The 22,275-nt window shown below is 34.8% G+C and overlaps 1 protein-coding gene across 4 annotated transcripts in view; it reads left to right on the top strand.

Annotated features, from left to right (window-relative positions):
• Positions 1-22,275, top strand: part of ADK (adenosine kinase) — a 567,868-nt gene that overhangs the window by 224,303 nt on the left and 321,290 nt on the right. For all 4 annotated transcript variants that reach the window (XM_025396542.1, XM_025396539.1, XM_025396541.1 and 1 more), the window contains 2 exons: positions 15,820-15,992; positions 20,157-20,265. In XM_025396542.1, coding sequence (XP_025252327.1) covers positions 15,820-15,992; positions 20,157-20,265 — 282 coding nt within the window. The remainder of the gene's footprint in view (positions 1-15,819; positions 15,993-20,156; positions 20,266-22,275) is intronic.

The raw sequence follows: 22,275 nt of genomic DNA, 5'->3' as shown, positions 1-22,275 counted from the left end.
AAGATGGAAGGATTGCTTGAGCCCAGGAGTTCAAATGTAGCCTGGACAACATAGCAAGATCCCATCTCTAAAATAAAATAAAAATTTTAAAAATTGTTTAAAATCCTGTAGAGAGTTCACAGTGGTTGGAGCAGAGTAATGGAGAATAGTAGACAATGAAGTTAGGCAATAAAAGGTAAAGGGAAGTGGCTTGAACCTGTAGGGCCTCATAGACTATTGTAAAGATTTTTGCTTTTTAGTGAGTGCTGTTGGAAGCATTGTAGGGTTTTGAACAAAGGAATGACATACTCTGGCTTGCATTTAAAAAAGACAGCTCTATGTGCATGGAGTCAAGGATGGAAGCAGAGAGGTTAGGAAATCATTGCAAAAGTCTAGGCAAGCAGTTATGGTAACTTGGATGGGTGGTAGCAGTGGAGTTAATGAAAAGTGGTTGAAATCTGGAAATAGTTTGAGGACAGGCTTTTCAAATGGACTGGATGTGGTATGTGAATAACACTATTCTAACTGGTCTTGTTGCCTCTCCAATCCAGTTATACACAGTAGCAAAAGTGATCTTACTTTATGTTTGATAATTTCACCTTCTTGATTAAAATTCTTCAGTGGTATACTGAATAAAATTTATCCTTCTTAATATAACCAACAAGGCCCGCACAATCTAGAACCTGCATATTTTGCTAACGATTTTCATCTCCCTGAGCTCTAGCCATACTGGTGTTAAATTGTTTTAATATGCCAAAGTTTTTCCTGCCTCAGATGGTTTGCATTGCTCCTCCCTCTGGAAACTTCCCCTAACCCTAAGGTCACTCTTTACCCAGTCAGCTCATTTGCATATTTCATGTCTCAGTTTAAATGTCCTTTTGTCTATTTAAAATAGATTTTAGCTGAGTGCCTTTAATCCCAGCTACTTGGGAGGCTGAGGCAGGAGGATCACTTGAGGCCAGGAGATAGAGACCAGCCTTGGCAACATAGCGAGACCTGATCTCTGAAAAATTGAAGAATTAGCTGAGTGTGATGGCTTGCACATGTAGTCCTAGCTACACAGGAGGCTGAGGCAGGGAGGATCACTTGAGCCCAGGAGTTCAAGGTTACAGTGAGCTATGATTGTACCACTGCACTCCAGTCTGAGCGACAGAGTGAGATTCCATCTCTAAAAAAATAATTGGTTACTTCTTTGCCCCACTCCCACTCATTGTCTTTCTCAAACATTTTTTTCTTCATAGCATTTCTTACAATTATACATTTTATTTCTGTGTAATGTTTTTGTTTGCTTTGCTTTGCATTTTATTTTGTGTGGAATCTCCATGAAAATAAGGACCAGTCTGACTTGTTCAAGTTTGTGGTTAAGTAACAGGATGGTACCTGACCCTTAGAACTATCTTTATAAATATCATTAGATTGGATTGACTGACTCAATTAATGAACAAATGAACAAACAAAATATTTATATTATATGCTGAAGTAGCAGTCCTGGACGCTGTACCTAATTTAGATTTTAATTTAACCTTGTTATTTTGATACTCGCTTTCCTTAATCAGTCATTGCATGTTCCTTATTGTAAGGTGGTTGTGTTTCTTTATCACAAAAAGAATAGTTCTTCTGCGGGAGCGGTGGCTCACACCTGTAACCCCAGCACTTTGGGAGGCTGAGACGGGTGGATCACAAGGTCAGGAGATTGAGACCATCCTGGTTAACATGGTGAAACCCTGTCTCTACTAAAAATGCAAAAAATTAGCCAGGTGTGGTGACACGTGCCTGTAGTCCCAGCTACTCGGGAGGCTGAGGCAGGAGAATCGCTTGAACCCAGGAGGCAAAGGTTGCAGTGAGCCGAGATAGCGCGACCGCACTCCAGCCAGAGTGAGACTCTGTCTCAAAAAAAAAAAAAAAAAATTCTTCGTTTAGCTATTAGCTTCTAGGCAAAATCTTAAATTTCGGAAAATAATTATACTCAGATAGTCATACTACCTGTCAGGGATACGTGTCAAAGGAAATATGAAGCAATAGCTTTAAAGTTGTCCCACACCCTCACCCTGTTTTTCTTTTGAAGGTATCATACTAAAGGAAGAAAGGGAAAAAGAGAAATCTATGGTGTGAGTTCAAGTTTACTACTGTAAGTGTTTAAGAAAGGGCTCTGTTACCATGACAACAAATGCATGAATTTCAAGTGGAAAATTTTCAGTGTATGGGACTGATAAAATTGTAACATTCTGATTTTCTCTGGTATAGAATCGTTCTTTGTCAAGTTAAAAAAAATCTGTTAATATATGTTAATATTAAATTTTTAAATGTTTTATGATATTGTTTTCAAATTGTTTATTATAACTTAAAATTATAGCCAAAAGAGTGTACTTTGGTAGATCTGTCAAGCAGAAAGTTAAGTATTTGATTTGACATTAAAAATTACTTTTCTAATCTGTACTAGATTTTTGCTAAATGGTAAATAAAATGGTAAATAGTTTCATGTAATGGGAGTTCTTGACAATAGAAAACGACCTGCCGCTTTATAGATTCCTTTGCCTTAAATGCTTGCTAACTCCGGTAGAGGAAAGCTGTTAAGCTTTAAGTGCTCTGTCATATTTGCAGGCTTTTATAGTGGAAGAGAACAGCAGTCAGCAATGATGATGGAATACTATGGCAGGTAGACTTAAAACACCATAAAGCACAGACGATTGGGTGTAATGCCTTGAATTGAATCCTTTTTGAATGAAATGATCAGCCATATGTGCCACCCTTATGGACCCTGGAAGAAGAGTAGAAGAAATGTGCCCTAATGCTAACTGTGCATGAAATTGCAGTGTTAGGAGATATTGACCAGATGTTTCAATCTCAACAAATGGCTTGTTATGTGACTGAGTGAAAATATCTTTGCTGCTTTGATCACACACACCTTGAAGGAAGGGGTAATTTAATAGAGGCTGTCATAGTTCATCATCGTCAATAAACTTTGACTTGACCTTTGCCTTATGTTTTTGATGTTGCTGCTGATAAGTGTTGATGGGCAGATGTTTACTGCCTTAAGGGATTTTGCTTTTTATAAAGTGTGTACTAGAAATAGTAAAGGAGAAGGATTTTCTCAATTCTTTTCTTATTCTTTGGTTATTAGTTGGCATGCTTCTCTGTGGATTTTGTAGAATTTCTGGGCAGATGCATTTGAGTGACATTCTTATGTCTAAAGATCACTTATGTCTAAAGATTCTTATGTCTAAAGATCACTGTTTCTCTAAAGGTTTCTTCGTTTCCTCACCTTTCTTTTTCTTTTTCTTTTTCTTTTCTCTCTCTCTTTTTTTTTTTTTTTTTTTTTTTTTGAGACACAGTCTCACTCTGTCACCCAGGCTGGAGTGCAAGTGATGCAATCTCAGCTCACTGCAACCTCTACCTCCTAGGCTCAAGCAATCCTCTCACCTCAGCCTCCTGAGTAGCTGGAACTACAGGTACACACCACCATGCCTGGCTAATGTTTTATTTTTTCTAGAGATGTGGTTTTACCACATTGCCCAGGCTGGTCTTGAACTTCTGAGCTCAAGCCATCTGCCTGCCTCAGCCTCCCAAAATGCTGGGATTGCAGGTGTGAGCCACTGCACCTGGCCCTTTCTCACCGTTCTGTCCTGGTTTTAAGTTACCACAATAAACTTCCTTGGTGATTTTTCTTTCTTATTTTATGTACAGCCTATTCTTTTGTTTTGATGAAAGTCACATTGAATAAAAATTTGACACCTATTGTAACACCATACCAGGTGCTGTGTTATTTTTTTTATCCCTAGTTTTGGAGACCTTTGGAATAAGTCCATGCTATTTTGTAACTCATTTTTGTTAGTCTTAAGAAATTGAGTGAAAGTTTCAGTAATATAATTTTTTTAAAATTATAAGATAATAGGATTTTAAAATTTTGGTAAATAGCTTTGGATTAAATGAGTTTCTTGTTTAATTTGATGCAGTTCTATAATCTTTTTGCTCTTTTTCTTGAAAAGAAAAAGGCTCCCTCACTGGCTATATCTGGGTTCTGCCTACACTCTTCCCTCACCTCCCCTTGGTGTAGTGGCCTAGACCCTGTTAGTCATCTAATGAAATCTGTGAATCCTCTCTTGAAAAACACATCAAAGTTTCCTTAAAATTTCAGGATGTTCATTGGATTCCCCCCGCCCACCCCGCCGCATATACCCTGCAATGATAGGGGCCCTTGGACTTCAAGCAGACTAACAAAGCTTAGAAAATAAGATTCATACTCCTTCTTAGTGTTCTAGATATCTAACAGTTTGACATAGAAGTAACAATAACAGTGTTAGTGATACTGCTACAATAATTACAACAGTAATAATAATAAATAAAATTTACTCTCTGCCAACCTTATGCCAGATTCTATGCTGAACCTTTAACCTTTATTACTGGTTATATTGTTAATGATACCTCCAGATAGAGTATATTCAGCATACTTTTCTTTTGTACTTTTGGAAATACTGTATCTTTAGAATACAGATTTGAGTAAGAGATTATATGCATTTTGGTTCTAAGACGTTTTGGAATAGTGAACTTTTAGTTTTCTAATTCCAATAGTCAGTCTCTCTCTCTCTCTTTCTTTCTTTCTCTCTTTCTCGGCCTCTCTGCCATTATTCTTCCTCTGAAAATTAGCTATCCCACATAAGCCTCATATATCCCCTAATTCCTATTTGTAGTTGTGAGGGAGGAAAAATATTTTCCTTCTAAGTTCTCTGCTGTAAGACCCTTGTAACAAAAGACAAATTAACAAAAATTAAATACACTAATTTATATTCTAAGTTTTATGTAACATGGAGGGAAATGAAGACTTGAAGAAACAGTTAAACCTGGGCATTTTTATATTAGGTTTTATGAAGAGTGGAAGGGAAAGGCAATAGGAGAGAAAGGGATATGAACTAAGAGTAGTAAACTGAGGGGACCTTAGCAAGACCTGTTTGCTTAGATTCATCTCATGTCCTTCCATCTTCTGAGATAAGGATGTTTTTTTTTTTCTGCATATAGTAAACATCCTCTCACATGCATGGTCTTATGATTTGCTTCAGAGGAAATCAGAAAGTCCTTCCTGCACCTGCTGTTCTCAAATTCCTTCAGCTTAAAATTTTCAGTATATCAAGTGCCATATTTTGGGGTAGTGTGTCCAGATCTCCGTTGTAGTTAAGTGTCAGCTTGGATAAAGTTTCTCATATTTATCTTAGGAAGTCTTCTTTGGCCACTCTGCAAAGACTGAGTTAGGTGCTACTTGCATGTGCTGCAGTAATTCCTATTATATATATAATCTCTTGTAATAAATAGTAACATATCTTGTATGTAAGCTTTATGTACCCTTAAATTGTAAGTTTTAAGAAGATAGAATCCTGGCTTTCCTGTTCACTTATTTGACAATTATTTAATTGCATAGAATGTAGCAGACACTCTTCTAGATTTGGAAACATACCCTACAACTCTTTTAAAGAAGCCAAGAAAACAGTCTTGAACAGCAAATTACCTTTAAGTGGAATTAATTCTATGATAGGAATGATACAGTTTGTTGAGGCAACATAAAACACAGGCATATAGACTGGGCACAGTTGTTCACACCTGTAATCCCAGCACTTTGGGAGGCCAAGGCGAATGGATCACTTGAGGTCAGGAGTTCGAGACCAGCCTGGCCAACGTGGTGGAACCCCATCTCTATTAAAAATGCAAATATTAGCTGGGCATGGTGGCATGTGCCTGTAATCCCAGCTACTCGGGAGGCTGGGGTAGGAGAATTGCTTGAACCTGGAAGGCAGAGGTTTGCGGTGAGTCGAGATCGCACCACTGCTCTCCAGCCTGGGTGACAGAGCAAGACTCTGTCTCAAAAAAATAAAAAATAAATGACAATGGGCATACAGAACAGAGTTTAGGACAACCTTGTCTAAGTAAGTGAAACCTGAAACCTAAGTAGGAAGCTAGAAAGAACAAACAGAAACAGAATGAAGTATTCAGTGTACTGGAACATTGCATTCAAGAGTGTTAATCCTTAGGATGAACTTGGAGAGGAAGTTAATGGTTCAATCATAAAGTTGTTTATGTTGAACCTTGCTTAAGATACTTAGGTAACGATTGAAGGACATCTTACGAAGAGCACTCAAAATGCAGTGGATTGGAGAAAAACAGAACTAAAAGCAGGGAGATGATTTAAGAAGCTTTTGCAAATGGTTGCATGGTTGGGAGGATGAAGTGACAGAATGGGAAATGATATCCATTGGGTAGAGGTTTCTTTTTGAGATAATGAAAATGTTCTGGAGTTAGTGCTGATGGTTGCACAGCTATGTGAATAAACAGGAAACAACTGAATTGTACATTTTAAAGTGGCAAATTGTATGGTTATATGAATATATCTCAATAAATTTTTTTAAAATAGACTTTTATAGTAGTCTAATTGAGAGTAGATGGTGGCCTGTACTAAAGTGGTGTTAATAGAGGCAGGAGTAAAAATGTGTCAATAGGCAAAATAGGGTTGAGTAGGTATTTGGATATTCAGATCAGTCATATGAAGACAAGTATAAGCTAAAAATGAGGGGGTCTCAGCATATAGATGACAATTGAAACCATGAGAGTAGATTAGATCATATCCAGAGAAAGTATATAGGGTAAGAATTGTAGGTAACCTGGGAATCCAGGCCTGAGAAATGCTAAGGGATGGGAAGAAGGAAAGAAGCCTACAAAAGAGATAGAGAAGACTTCTTTATCCATTATTTATTACAATAATGTCCAACAAATAATAGGTGAGCAACAAATATTGGTGGAATGAATTGAATGAATATACACTAAAAATTCTTCATTTTATCATAGTATCAGGGCACTGTTGTCATCGTCATCTGTATTCTGCAATAGGCAGTGCCTTGAACACTTTGCTTACATTATCCTATTCAGTCCTCACAATAATTCCACAAGAAACATAATCTCTGAAAGAGTAGCTTGTTTACCAGCACATGGCTGGATGAACTTATATATCTGAGTCTAACGTTTATTTTTTTCTGCTAGGCCTAATATTCCCCAAATCTGTTCTGAGAATGTTAACAGATATTTACTAACAAAAATAACAATAGAACTATTTAGGGGAAAGAATAGGATTATTAGAAATTGATTTTTATTCATAGGATACTTGCCAGCAGGGGCAATGGAGCAGTTTTTAAAGGAAAGAAGCATAACATACTAGTTATTCAGTGAGAATGAATTATTAATATTTATGAAAATCTTGTGTTTTACCCTGTCTCACTTGGTGGTATTGTAATCATCTGAGAATTTATCCTGTAAGTTATGTGATATTTGCTATTTTCCTAATCAATCTATTTCAGTTTTGATTTCCTCATCATCCTTTGCAGTCTGCTTGTTGCTATTTCTCAGTTTTGACGTTTAATTTCTTTTAGTTGTGCTTTACAGTTTTTCTGAGATGCCTCATTGAGTTTTCTGTATAAAATTTCATGTCTTTGTCTTTTCTTGCAACTCTTTTAGTATCTAGGTGTCATTCTTCATCATTCTATTATGAATTGAATTAAAGCATATGGCATTATCTCAGAAGTGACTGCCTCTTGGGCATCATTGTCAGTTATATTGTCCTAAATATTGCATTTAGGTAATAAAAGGGAAATCTGCCCTGAAGGTAAAGTTAATATTAATAGAAATCTTTCCATATGTTGTTAAAGACTCTTGTTATGAAGTTTAATATGTCATTTATTTAGGCCTTATTTAAATTCAATTGTAAATTTTTTCCTTCTGGTTCCTTACCTTAATGAACCATCATCTCTTCTCATCATACTCTTTGCTCGAAAACCTTCATGTGTTGCTTTCTACCCTCAGAATGTTGCCTAAATTTCTTGAAGTGGTATTTAATGATCTGACCTACATCTACCTTTCCCAATTGTCTCTTCCCTCCCATATAGTTGCTCTGTCACTATACTCCTAATAGTCTTTTATTTCTATTTTTCATTGTTTTTGTTAATACTATATTCTTGTTTCCCAATCTGGGCACTAAGTCCCCTTAGGGTGCTGTAGCAAACACACAGAGAGTCTTCAGGGTATTTCAGAATTTCAAGGTAAACACAGTGACATCTATCAGACACAGCATGAACCACTAGCTCTAGATATTTCAGTTTTTGTTTTGTTTTGTTTTGTTTGAGATAGAGTCTCGCTGTGTCACCCAGGCTGGAGTGCAGTGGCATGATCCTGGCTCACTGCAACCTCCGCCTCCCGAGTTCAAGCAATTCTCCTGCTTCAGCCTCCTGAGTAGCTGGGATTACAGGTGCATGCCACCATGCCCAGGTAATTATCGTATTTTTAGTAGAGATGGGGTTTCACCATGTTGGTCAGGCTGGTCTTGAACTCCTGACCTCATGATCCACCCACCTTGGCCTTCCAAAGTGCTGGGATTACAGGTGTGAGCCACTGCACCCAGCTTGGTATTTCAGTTTTAACATTAGATTACTACATTCCTTTTGGTGGCATTATACTCTGCAAAACTGGATCTTTGACGATTTCTGTGATAAAAAGCAAATACTGCCCCCAAATCAGTGTGAAACAAATGAGGGTGATGGTTACCAGTCTGATTCCAAGGTTTGAGAATTTTGCAGTGCCTAACAGGTACAAAATTGTTAGGAAATAAACACTTTTGGCTGAAACTAATTATTTAATAAGTGGATTTTCTGTCATCCTAGGGGCACCATGATAAAATTTCTAACATAGGAAAGGAGGCATGTACTGTATGCTGTACAACTCTTTTTTCTTTCTAGTTTGTAACCATTTTGGAAGATCATACTTGTCCTTCAAAGACCAGTTGATGCTGCTACCTGTCTTTGGAGGCCTTTCCTCATCCCCTCCCCTCCACTGCAATTAATCTCTCTCATGGTATTTTCTAGTAATATGCTTTTTTACTATTGCTGTTTAAGTTAAACTAATTGAAGTATTTATTTGAAGTTACCAATAATGGCTGTGGTTTTCCTATTCCTCCAGTTAGGTATAATTACTTAAAGTATAATGAGAGCCCTTTCCGTCTTTGTATAAAAGTGATGCAAATATAATAATAGAAACCCCATACTGTACTACAATGCATGGGTTATTAGTCAATTTCTTTTTATTTATTTTTTATTTATTTAGTTTTCTTTCTTTCTTTTTTTTTATTTTTATTTTTTGAAGGGAGTTTCACTCTTATTGCCCAGGCTGAAGTGCAATGGCGCAATCTCGGCTCACCGCAACCTCTGCCTCCCAGGTTCGAGTGATTCTTCTTACCTCAGCTTTCTGAGTAGCTGGGATTACAGGCATGCGCCACCACGCTTGGCTAATTTTTTGTATTTTTAGAGACGGAGTTTCTCCATTTTAGTCAGGCTGGTCTTGAACTCCTGACCTCAGGTGATCTGCCTGCCTCGGCCTCCCAAAGTGTTGGGATTACAGGCGTGAGCCACTGCTACCGGCCTTGTTTGTAAATTTCTAATTCTTACTACATCCTTAAAAGATCATAGGTTATGTTACCCACATTTTATATTTGAAGAAGTTGACGTTTAGCAGTGTTAGTTTTTCTCACACCCACATACCTCCTAGTCTTTAGCTATTCTAGTTCCTTTGACTTTAATATTGATTATAGAATCAACTTTTTGATATCCTCAAAAATCCATTGAGAGTTTGGTTGGGATTTCATTGAACTTATGAATCAATTTGGGGAGAATTAATGTCTTAAGAATATTGAGTTTTCAAACCTATGTATGTAATATAGCTCTTTGTTTATATAAATTGTTTTTTTTTTCCTCAGCAATCTTTCATAGTATTCTGCGTATATGTCTTGCACATATTTGGTTAGATGTGTTTCTACATATTTCAATTTTGGTGGTATTATAAATATTGTTTTCTTAATTTTAATTTTCAACTCTTCTTTGAAAATTTATAGAACTACATTAGATTTTTGTATATTCATTTTAAGGTTTGAGACCTTGATTAACTTACTTTTAATTCTAGAGCATTCATGTGGATTCCTTATGATTTTACATATATTCCTTAAACATACACAGGTTGGTATCCAGCCATAGCCTCAAGGGTTACTCTGTAGATTTCAACTCATTCTTCTCTGAAAATCTTTTTTACAATTTCTAGTCTTCTGGCTCTCCTTGAATACTTATCTCTGTCCCCTCATTTTAGTGAGAATGCCAGGCTCTGTTTGCCTTCTTTCTCCGTCTCCATGGTGTGGAACTTACCTCCTGGCAGAGAGCCTGCATGATGTCAGGGCACACCTTGTTTCTTTCCTATCAGAGATCATAGTCCTACCATGCCTGTTATTCAATGTCTGAAAATTCTGTAGGTGTTTCCTTTTGGTTTTCTAGTTTAGAGTGCAATAGTAATTCTAGACCCTGCTAATCACTTATGGCCAGAGCAGAAGTTAAAGTTTTTAACGTGTACTGTACATTTATGAACCAAGGGAAGGTGGGCAGTTTATTTTAGCTAAAAGAAGGAACATAATCAAAGGTTATAAACAAGGTTGAATCTCCATCCTGGAGAATCAAAATCTAGTAGTTGTGACTTTGTATTAGGAATATCATCATTTTTATCTTTTTATTCCCTGGCAGACATGCATTAAATGTGTGTTGATTGAGTATCAAAATGGTAAGAAATAGATTAGTTACATGTTGGTGAAACATTGTGTTTTAGATGTTTACAGATGTACTAAAATTTTAACAGAAATCTTTGCAAATTACTTATTAAATTTTCCTAAAGTGATTTTTAAAAATCTATTTCATTCTCAGTTATAACATCTTTACTCAGATTATTAAATGCTTTGAAGCAGTTAACATGGCTTCTTTTTTTTTTTTAATGGCTGTTAAAAACATGTATTTTTAGGCTGGTTAAACTCTGGTTTTAGAATGACTTTTGAGTGGAAATCAGTGATCAAAAGCAAAGTTCTCACATTTTGTCAATATCTGAATACCAGAAATAGAATGTCAGGCAGTTTCCCATGTTGAAATATTCGATACTAAAAGGATAGCAAAGCTGCTGAATATTTCTACTATTTATGAATTTTTGCCTCGCAGGTTCAAATAATATTTATTTGTAATGGAAATATTTCAATTCATTTAAATCCTGATTATGGAGTAGTTAGTAAATCAGGTTTAAGCCTGACCGTGAGTTGCAGCACGCCAACATGGCACAGGTATACATATGTAACAAACCTGCACGTTATCCACATGTACCCTAGAACTTAAAGTATAATATAAATAAATAAATAAATAAAAAAGATATAGCCCTTATTTCAGACTGTAGTTTGAACATGTAGACTCTCTGATTATAACTAGGCTAAATTATATAATAATGACTTTCTTTTCACTGAACAAAGTTTGCTATTATTTTGATGACAAATTATTTAAGTAATCGTAGTAAAAGTTGCTATTGGCTCTGGTTTTATTTATTTTGCTATATATTATAGACATGATTGATCATTTAATCATACCTTATAGATAAATAAAAGTAAATTATAGAATAACACAGAAATTTTCTAAATTTATACTTTCACTAAGTTTAATAACACCTAGAAATTCTCTGTTAAATTTATACTTTCACTAATTGTAGAATAAAGTATTTTAAGTTAGGCATTTATACTGAGACATTTTATAATATTAACTACTTCATGTTATTTACTCATTTTGATAAATGGAGTGATAATATCCAAAATGGAATAAATTAAGTTTAAATTATTGTTATTCTTTAAAGGAATGATTTAGCTACAGTATATTTGTCCCACCTTTTAATTTTGAACATTTTCTAACTTACAGAATAGTAAAATGAACTTTTCTGTACCCTTCACATTGATCCACCAATTGTTAACATTTCAACACATTTGTGTTCTCTCTTTAAATAAATATATGTGTGTGTATTTTCCTCAGAATCATTTTGAAGTATTTATTCCTTATTCAAAAAATTAAGCATTGGTACTGTTTTCTGATGTATGATCAAGATTCCAGATGTAGCAGTTATTCTGATAGTGTCCTTGATAGCTGTTTAATTTTATTCTCGGTCCAGGATCCAATAAGAATCACACATTACATGTATTAGTACTATTTCTTTAATATACTTTCCTCTCATCTTTTTGGTCAAGGCATTTTCTTCTTTTAAGAGTCCAACCCAGTTGATTGCAATATGTGCCACCTTGTGGACTTATTCTCATTATTTTAGGCAATAATAGTACGTAAGTGACACTGTGTATTTCCCATTGCATCACATCATAAGGTTTATGGCTTTATTGATAATGCTAATTGATAATGGTTAAGATAGCATCCCTCAGGTTTCTTGCATAGAACCTTCTTCCCTTTTCCCATTTCATATTTGTATTTTCCTTATCCTGTTCAGCAAACCTAGTTCCCAACAGCATCAACTTTATATTCATTTGCTCTATCCTACAGTACACACAAAATAGTTTAACCAATAACATAACCAATAATAAACCTACTAAATAAAGTTTATTTGTTGTTTTTGTTCCTTATAATATATTCCATCAAGACTGTATTGTCATAAGAGCATACTGAAAAATTATTTACATTATTTTTTCTATGTACTTATGTTACAATTTGATACCTTCTTTGATTTTTCATTCTTGTTATATTCAACTTCATAATTTGTTTTTCTTCTAATGGAATTTGAAATTCAAATTAAATTTTATTATTTGAAAATGCAAAATTTTCATGTTTCAGAAGTCAAATTTGAATGTAATGCTATATTCAGAGAACTCTTCTGTTCCTATTCCTCTACTCCTTTCCCAGTCACTCTCATAGAAAATCATTTTTCATTTCTAGTTTATTCTTTCTGTGTTTCTTTTTATAAAATTAGCAAACACGGCCGGGCGCGGTGGCTCAAGCCTGTAATCCCAGCACTTTGGGAGGCCGAGACGGGTGAATCACGAGGTCAGGAGATCGAGACCATCCTGGCTAACACGGTGAAACCCCATCTCTACCAAAAAATACAAAAAACTAGCCGGGCGAGGTGGCGGGCGCCTGTGGTCCCAGCTACTCAGGAGGCTGAGGCAGGAGAATGGCGTAAACCCAGGAGGTGGAGCTTGCAGTGAGCTGAGATCCAGCCATTGCACCCCAGCCTGGGCGACAGAGCAAGACTCCGTCTCAAAAAATAAAAAATTTAAAAAAATAAAATAAAATAAAATTAGCAAACACAAAATTATATATACATTCTAATGTATGTATATAGTATAGTATCTATACTAAAAGAATATATATGGCTGAGTGAGGTGGCTTTCACCTGTAGTCCCGACTACTCAGAAGACTGAGCTGGTAGGATCTGTTGAATTCAGGAGTTCGAGGCAAGAAAATATATATACACACACACACACACACACACACACACACACACACACGTATACATACACATACATTCTCTTTTATGTAATAAAAACCATAACATTAACTTTACCATCTTAACCATTTTTAAATGTACAAATTAGTATATGTATGTTGTTACATAGTTGACTTCTAGAACTTTTTCATCTTGCAACACTGAAACTCTGTACCCGCTAAACTCTAATTCTCCGACTTCCCTCCCTCAAATCCTTGGTAACCAACTTTCTACTTACGTTTCTATGATTTTGACTACTTCAGCTACTTCCTATGAATGGAATCATACAATATGTGTCTTTTTTGTGACAGATCTTATTTAACTTAGCAAGTCCTTGATGTTCATGTATGTTGTAGCATGTGACGGGATTTCCTTCTTTTGTCTCTTTATCCTTTAATTGTTGATGGACGTGTGGATTGCTTGTACCTCTTGGCATTTATGAATATTGCTGCAGTGAACATGGACATGCAAATATCTCTTTGAGATCCTGCTTTGAATTCTTTTGACTGTATACCCAGAATTGAGGTTGCTTGATTGTTTGTTAATTTAATTTTTAATATTTCTTTTAGGAAGCTCCATACTGTGTTCGTAGCGGCTGCACCAATGTTACATTTCCACCAACGCTACACAAGGGTTCATTCACTTCTCCATATTTTGCCAGCATTTTTTGTTTTCTGTGTTTTCGGTAGTGACCGTCCTGATCAGTATGAAGTGATATCTCATTTTGGTTTTGATTTCCCTGATGATTACTGATGTTGAACATTTTTTCTTGTGCTTATTGGCCATTTGTATATCATTTTTGGAGAAATGTCTATTCAAATCCTTTGCCCATTTTAAGATCATGTTATTTGTATTTTTATTGTTCATTTAGAAGTTTGTTATATATTCTGGATATTAACCTTTCATTGGATATATGGTTTGGAAATAAGTTGTCTTTTCACTCTGTTGGTTGTCTCCTTTGCCATGCAGAAGTTAAGCTTGATATAATCACATTTATCTGTTTTTGTTTTGGTTGTCTGTGCTTTTGTGTGATATTTATGAAATCATTGCTAAATCCAATGTCCTGAAGCTATCCCCCTATATTTGAAAATAATATATATTAAGTTTTATTCTTTTTTAAACAAAGCTTTTATACCTTTGAGACTTGACTTTTTTTTAAAGTTAACAAAATATCCTGGAAATTATATAGATGGAGTGTTCCATAGAGCTTTTCCTTGTTTTCCATTGTTTTGTTGGGGTTTTTGAATGGCTGTGTGGTATTCCGTTACATGGATATACCGTAGTTTAATCGACTGATCTTCTACGGGTGGACTTCTAGTTTGTTTCCAACATTTTGCATTACAAATAACATCTCAATACTTATATATGTGTTGTTTTATATTGTGGATGAGTCTCTAGAATTGGGATTGCTGATCATCAAGCTGTTACTATATCTCATTCCTACAGTTTTATCTTTGTTACTTTTTTCCTCTCCTCATCCTTTTACCTCTCAAATATGCATGTATTTCTTTTCTATTCCAAATATTCAAGAACAGATTTTATAAAACTTTATCTTGATGTCTTTTGACTTTGTATATAGATTATTTGTAGGTTATTTTGCTACCTCTAAGTGTTCAAAACCAAATAGGTGTTAGCTATGGAATCACTAAAGAATATTAGAACCCTCAGGGATTTGAGCTAATTATGAAAGGTAAAATGTTCAAATCTGTGAAATGTATGCATCTTACAAGAAGTCCATTGTCATTAAAATTTATAATAATTACTTTAATGAAAAAATGAGATATTTGTAATTAGAACTATAACACTATTTCTGAATTTTTAGAAGAATTTTTTAGATACGAGCATGTTTTAGCTTAATTTATGTATGAATTACTACAATAAGTATGACAATCATAGTAACAGCCACAGCTAATATATGTTGTTTATTATGTGCTGGGTACCTGCTCAGCAATGCATGTACATTAATTTACATCATTTCAATTAATCCTCAACGACCTTATGAGATGTATTTGTAATTATATCTCCACTTTAAACATGAGTGAAGTGAGAAATGTTAAGTGATATGCTCTAACATGCTCTAACTCATGCAGTTAGTAAGTGGCAGAAGTAATATTTGAACCCAGACAGTCTGCAATCAAGATGGATTCTGCTCTTTTTATGACAATGCTAGACTTCTTATATTGGGACCCACTATTATTTTCCTATATCAGGCCAGCATTTGTCTTAAGGTCTGTATGATTTTAGCTGCTGAGTCCTTAACCACTCTATGTACTTAATTTCTCTCCCCAATGCAGTATAAGATATTACATGGTTGTTATATCAAGTTTTTTTTTTTTTTTTATCGTGATAGCACAGAATTGAAATTCCATTCATAACAGCCACAGTTTCTCACAAAGCATTTTTTTCACATCACTATCCGTGGCAGAATACTGAACTATGTTTACCATTTTTTTGACCCATTAAATTATTTATGTTCCTGTTTTACAGTGGATGATTCAACAGCCACACAAAGCAGCAACATTTTTTGGATGCATTGGGATAGATAAATTTGGGGAAATCCTGAAGAGAAAAGCTGCTGAAGCCCATGTAGATGCTCATTACTATGAGCAGAATGAGCAGCCCACAGGAACTTGTGCTGCATGCATCACTGGTGACAACAGGTCAGTGTAATTCCAAGGGAAGCACTATACTAATTGGCTGTTTTAACACTGGTAAAATCTGAATTCCAATGTGAATTTGGAATTTTGACTTTATAATTCCTCTTAATGTTTGATAAATGCTTATTCCTTGTATCAGTTTTCCTGTGTTGTTTTTAAATTTGCTTTTGTTAAACATGCAGTTGAAATCATGAGGCATGTGGAATAAAAGTTTGAGATTATTTAGTCTAGCCTCTACTTTTTATAATTAGAATCAGAAAAGGCACATAGCTTGCTCAATGCCTTGTAGCTAATTTGTTGCAAAACTTGAATTAGAAAGAATATTCTTTTCACCATATCCTGAGGTTGGAATATTAGAATCAGAGAGAGAGAGAGAGAGAGAGTATATGTGTGTGTGTGTGTGTGTATGTATTTTATGTATATAAAATACAACATTCCATTCAGGCTCATATGACTTAGTCATCTGAATGATCATCTAAACCATTTCTGGCAAATAGTAATTCATTCATATTAAATAAACTCAGTCATGGGTAATATACCACTAACGAAGCAACCAAGTATAGTTCTATACACCCTTACTTATTAGAAAAGTATTCTTTATATGAAATTGAAATATCTCTGTCAGGCCCCTCCATGTGTTGGTTGATTGTTCCTTTGTTCCCAAATGGAGATACTCCTTCAATGTATTCATGATTTGCTAACGTTATTACCATATTAGCACAGGCTTTTTTCCCCTTTGCAAGGGAAAAACAAAATAACTGCCCTACCAATTATTATATTGTTGGAATAATCAAAGATGACCTCTTTTTAAATAGTGATTCACTAGAAATTTTGCATTACTTATAGTTGGAAATATGTAGTCTGTCCTCTTCCATTCCCTATCTCCTTTCTTTTCCCATCTTCCCTTCCTTTTTTCTCTCTTCATCCTCCTTTATTTCCTTCCTCCTCTCCGCCCCCATCTTGCTCCATTTCTTCTATTTAGCCATTTTATTGCTCACTACTTGACCTTCAGCAGAGGTATATTAAGGAATGGACTATTCTAGAGACTGGGGATCAATAAGCACAGTATTTACTGAATAACCAAAGTACAGTATTCAAAAATTATTAGGGTATGAAAGGCATTTTCAGACTTTTCCTTTAATTTTGTTTTTTATATACAGGAGAACTTCATGATTTTAAGGTTTCAGTAAACATTGAAATGTGGGATTCAAAGATTAAAAAAAAAAAACTAAAAGTGTTGAAATATGCTTGTTTAGACCTTTGCCCTTAGTTTTCCCAAGGCCAGCCTTAATCTGTAGGTGCAAAGTTTTACCATTCCTGAGAAGTAGGTCAAATTTTCTTCTGAGATCACTTAGGCTACAGTAATATTACTAAATTGTTTTGGTATGCTAAATTGCTGTCTTAAAGAACAGTGATGGCTGGGTGCAGTGGCTCATGCCTGTAATCCCAGCACTTTGGGAGGCCGAGTCGGGTGGATCACCTGAGGTCAGGAGTTCGAGACCAGCCTGGCCAACATGGTGAAACTCTGTCTCTACTAAAAATACAAAAATTAGCCAGGCGTGCACCTGTAATCCTAGCTACTCAGGAGACTAAGGTAGGAGAATTGCTTGAACCTGGGGGCTGGAGTGAGCCAAGATTGTGCTACTGCACTCCACCCTGGGCAACAGAGCAAGATTCTGTCTCAAAACAAAACGAAGCAACAACAAAGAGAGAGAGAGAACAGTTATGATAATATAAGATCTCCTAGATGTCAAAAACTTAACTTTTATACTAATTTGATAGTTATAGTGATATTGTTCAGATGATATGGGAATCAAAAATTGGGGGGAAATCTTCAGTATCTAAATCATTATCTAAATTCTGGAAGCTAATACAGTTGGATCAATTTTTTTGGATAGGTCCGGTAACCTTTGCTGCCACTATCAAAAACTCAGAAATTGGCCAGGCATGGTGGTCACACCTTGTAATCCTAACACTTTAGGGGGCCAAAGCAGGCTGATCACTTGAGCTCAGGAGTTTAAGACCAGCCTGGGCAACATGGCGAAACTCCATCTCTACAAAAAATACAAAAATTAGTTGGAGATGGTGGCATGTACCTGTGGTCCCAGCTGCTCGAGAGGCTGAGGTGGAAGGATCGCTTGAATCCCGGAGGTTGAGGCTGCGGTGGACTGGGGTTGTGCCACCCACTGTACTTCAGTCTGGGCAAAAGAGTGAGCCCCTGTCTCAAAAACAAAAAACAAAACAAAAAATTTCAGAAATCGAAGTGTTTGGGTAATTCAGTATCTTCTTGATCCAGGTTCTTCCTCTTCAAAGTCAGAATCAAATACATTGGGATAATAAGAATACTCATATTTTTCTGGTCAGGCATGGCAGCTCATGCCTGTAATCCCAGCACTTTGGGAGGCCAAGGCAGGTGGATCATTTGAGGCCAGGAGTTCGAGACCAGCCTGGCCAACATGATGAAACCCTACCTCTACTAAAAATACAAAAAAACTAGCCAAGTGTTGTGGCGGGCACTTGTAATCCCAGCTACTTGGGAGACTGAGGCAAGAGAATTTCTTGAACCCGGAGGCAGAGGTTGCAGTGAGCCAAGACGGAGCTATTGCTCTCTAGCCTAGGGGACAAGAACGAAACTCCATCTCAAAAAAATAAAAAAGGATACTTTTATTTTTCTTTTGGAGAAACTGTAGTTTCCCATCAAAAAGTCATTGTATTATCAAAATAGAGTTTAGTATCTGGTACCAGAAGTGTTTGCTTTTATTTAGTAGCCATTTTGTCAAAATTTTCCTAAAGTCACAATTACTAAAATATTTTTATAAATTAGGTCTAAATTTTCTTAAGTTTGTAATATAGTTATTTTGTATTTGGATATGTTGATGCATATTACTCTTTCTTTCCTTCGTTTACTTGAACATAAACAGATGTATCCTTTAGTAGTAAATTGGCAGATGGATGAGTGGAAAGACGTTTTGGAAGAGAATTGAGATTTTTTTTTTTTTAACAGTGTAATCGAACATTTTACCAAAGTCTGAAATGATAAGATTTTTTTATAAGCTATAACTGTTACAATTTAATAAGAAAAAGAGAAAAATTGGCAAGTAATTTTTTAAATTCTGAAGCAGTATGAGGAAGGAAAGTATTTGTATTATTTAATAATGTAAATAATTATTGTATTTATTTTTAATTAAACAAACCAAGTGACACTTGTAGCAGGATTTTATTTTTTATTTATTCATTTTTTTATTTTTTTTTTAGAGATGTGGTTTTGCCTTTTTGCCCAGGCTGGAGTGCAGGTGGCATGATCATAGCTCATTGCAGCCTCAAACTCCTAGGCTCAAGCAATCCTCCCACCTCAGCTTTCTGAGTCCCTAGGACTATAAGTGTGCACCACTACCCCCAGCTAATTTTGAAAATTATTTTGTAGAGATGGGATCTGGCTGTGTTGCCCAGGCTGACCTGAAATTCCTGGTATCAAGCAATCCTCCCGCCTTGGCCTCTGAAAGAGCTGGGATTTCAACTTTGAGCTACTGCACCCAACCTGTAGCAAGATTTTAAATGCAGTATCCTGCTTAGATATTCTATTTCTAAAACTGGACCAGTCAAGGGACTTTTCAACTGTAGAAAACAATTCTAATTGATTTCAGTCCTTAGAATATAATGGTTTACAAATTAACTCCTCTTAGTGAATATAGTCTACATTTGTAAGCGTCTTTTGTGAAATTAATTCCATACTTGGCTTTTAAAGCCTTCGATTAAATAGACAATTATAGTATGTTGATATTTATTTTTATCAAGATATTTTTCTACTATAAAAAATGTTTTAAGTTGCATAGATTTCTTTTTATATAATGAGTTAGCTTTATTTCTTAACTGCATTTTGAACTATTAAGGTGTAAAAAGTAGGTCCTATTTTACTATCAAAAGGCAACTTAAATGCCAATTTCTTTCTCAGAATATCAGGTGTTGTTTAGAACAAAAATTATCATAGATGCCTCAGAAAGTTCTCAAAACAAAATTAGTATTTATATTTATTTAAAAATCAATAACATCAGTTTTGAAGAATTAAACTGTAAATTGTAAAATTTGCAAAAAATATTGGTAACTATCTGTAGAAATATATGCTAAGTTTGGCTATAATATTACTTGCTTATTCTTTGGTTGTTTTAGGTCCCTCGTAGCTAATCTTGCTGCTGCCAATTGTTATAAAAAGGAAAAACATCTTGATCTGGAGAAAAATTGGATGTTGGTAGAAAAAGCAAGAGTTTGTTATATAGCAGTAAGTACTTACCTAATTCAAATCTCTGGTACATATTTACATGATGGATTATAGTTGTTGTCTGATATATATTTTAAAGTAATTATCTTTTATTTACCGTGCAAATTATTTACCTATCTCAAAGCATATGTTAGATTCACTATTGTGAATATAGAAGAGAAATAATTATCTTTCTATGGGTAACATAATTTGTATTATTTATCTTCATGTCTACCTATTTTTGGATACATTATGCATAGGTGCTTCCCAACCAAGTGCAGAATTCTATATTAAATCAATTTCCTAATATATTTTAAAATAATTCTACAAACTTACATCTTACATTTGTAGGCAACTTGCATTGTGCAGAAAAATATTAGTAGTATATATATTCACTGCAAATAGTTTGAGCTGATTTGCCTAAAAAACTTAATTGCTATTTATTCCATAGTAATTACCATGACACCTCTTAATTTAATATTTCAAAAACATTGATTGTGACAAATCTCTTAAATCTGGGAATAAGGGCAGGGTGTTATTTGAATTATTAAGTCTTCTGACATAAAAATAATTGGTTAAGAATTTATTTCTAAAATAGGACTGTACCAAAAATTCTTCTGAATTAATCACCCCATGATTACCTTGTTTTTATTTAATATGTGTTAAATGTGGCTATACACAAATAAGTAGATACCTATGAAAAATTAAAAGCATCTCATATGCATGTAATATATGGATTTGGTATAACAGCTGCTGCCATTTCACTACCTGAGCTGTGTGAAATAGCTGGTAAGATGCATAAAAATTGATTATCCTACTAGTAGGAACATGTTTATTGAAAATATAATTATTTCTTTCAGTCTAATGTTAATGTCTCCTACAGCATGTTTATGTGCACTGTTCTAGGCTTTACAACATTGTTATTGATTCCTCTGTATACCAAATCCTACCCCTTTATAACTGTCAAATAAATGCTTACATTGAGAAGATTATATAACGGAAAGTTATACTATCTTTTCTGCCAGTATGTGAGAAAAACATTTCAAGGATTAAATATTTTTTCCCCTTTATCATTTCCATTTCATTTTATTTCTCAAATTGGTCTCATGTTCATTCCATTTTTCAAATCTTGTTACTATATTTTTTGTAGTGTGATTCTTTAGGGGGGATTTATGTACTATTTCAAACCATCTTACACGTGAAAGTCTGATTTTCAAAAAGCACCATGTTTAGAGTTTGGCATAATTTATTTATATTTGTTGACTATGAACTAAGACAGTGTATTCTGATGAAAAAGTATATTTAACTTGACAATTACAGTCTTCTATGTTTCAGTATATATTTGTTCAATCCTGAATTGTGAGCCAACTTGCAAACAACTCATGGTTATAATGATTATACAGTATAACACGTCTGGTCAACTTTGGGTGAATGGAACTTTTATGAAAGTATAGATTCAACTTGCAGAAAACTTATAGTTTTAGCATTTATGCACTATATTGTATCTAGCCATATTTGGGTGAATAGAGTTTTATAGTAGTGTTAAATATTTATACCTAATGTGCAATTTTGTATAGCGTAAAGTGATCAGCTTTGGTCAAATTAATAAGGCAAATGGGATTATTTTTGACATTTGGGTGGTGTATTCAGCTAGAAGAAATAACAAAATGGATTTCAGTTGTTATCTGTGATGCAGGTGTTAGCTTGTAGCTTCTGTTTCAGCAGTTTCATAAAAACAATGATCTCTTACATTGCCAGATAAATCTATACTCTTCTCATAGCTTGGCTTATTCCAAAATAGTTCTGAAAATAGTAGACTCATATTGGATGCTTGGGATGCTGTATATTCTTAGTGAACATTTAACAAATATTTTCTTGGTGATTAACTAAGAGCATAATTCGTATTCATTGAAATCTGTGAACTTCCTTTTGAAATATAATGTTACTTCCACAAAGACACTGCAGGTTTTACAAATCTGTAATTCCCTTTGATTTCAGAGCATCCTGAAATGAGATGTAGTCTAGTCTAGT

The sequence above is a fragment of the Theropithecus gelada genome, chromosome 9 (assembly GCF_003255815.1).
Source record: "Theropithecus gelada isolate Dixy chromosome 9, Tgel_1.0, whole genome shotgun sequence".
Lineage (NCBI taxonomy): Eukaryota > Metazoa > Chordata > Mammalia > Primates > Cercopithecidae > Theropithecus > Theropithecus gelada.
This window is presented reverse-complemented; position numbering and strand designations above follow the sequence as displayed.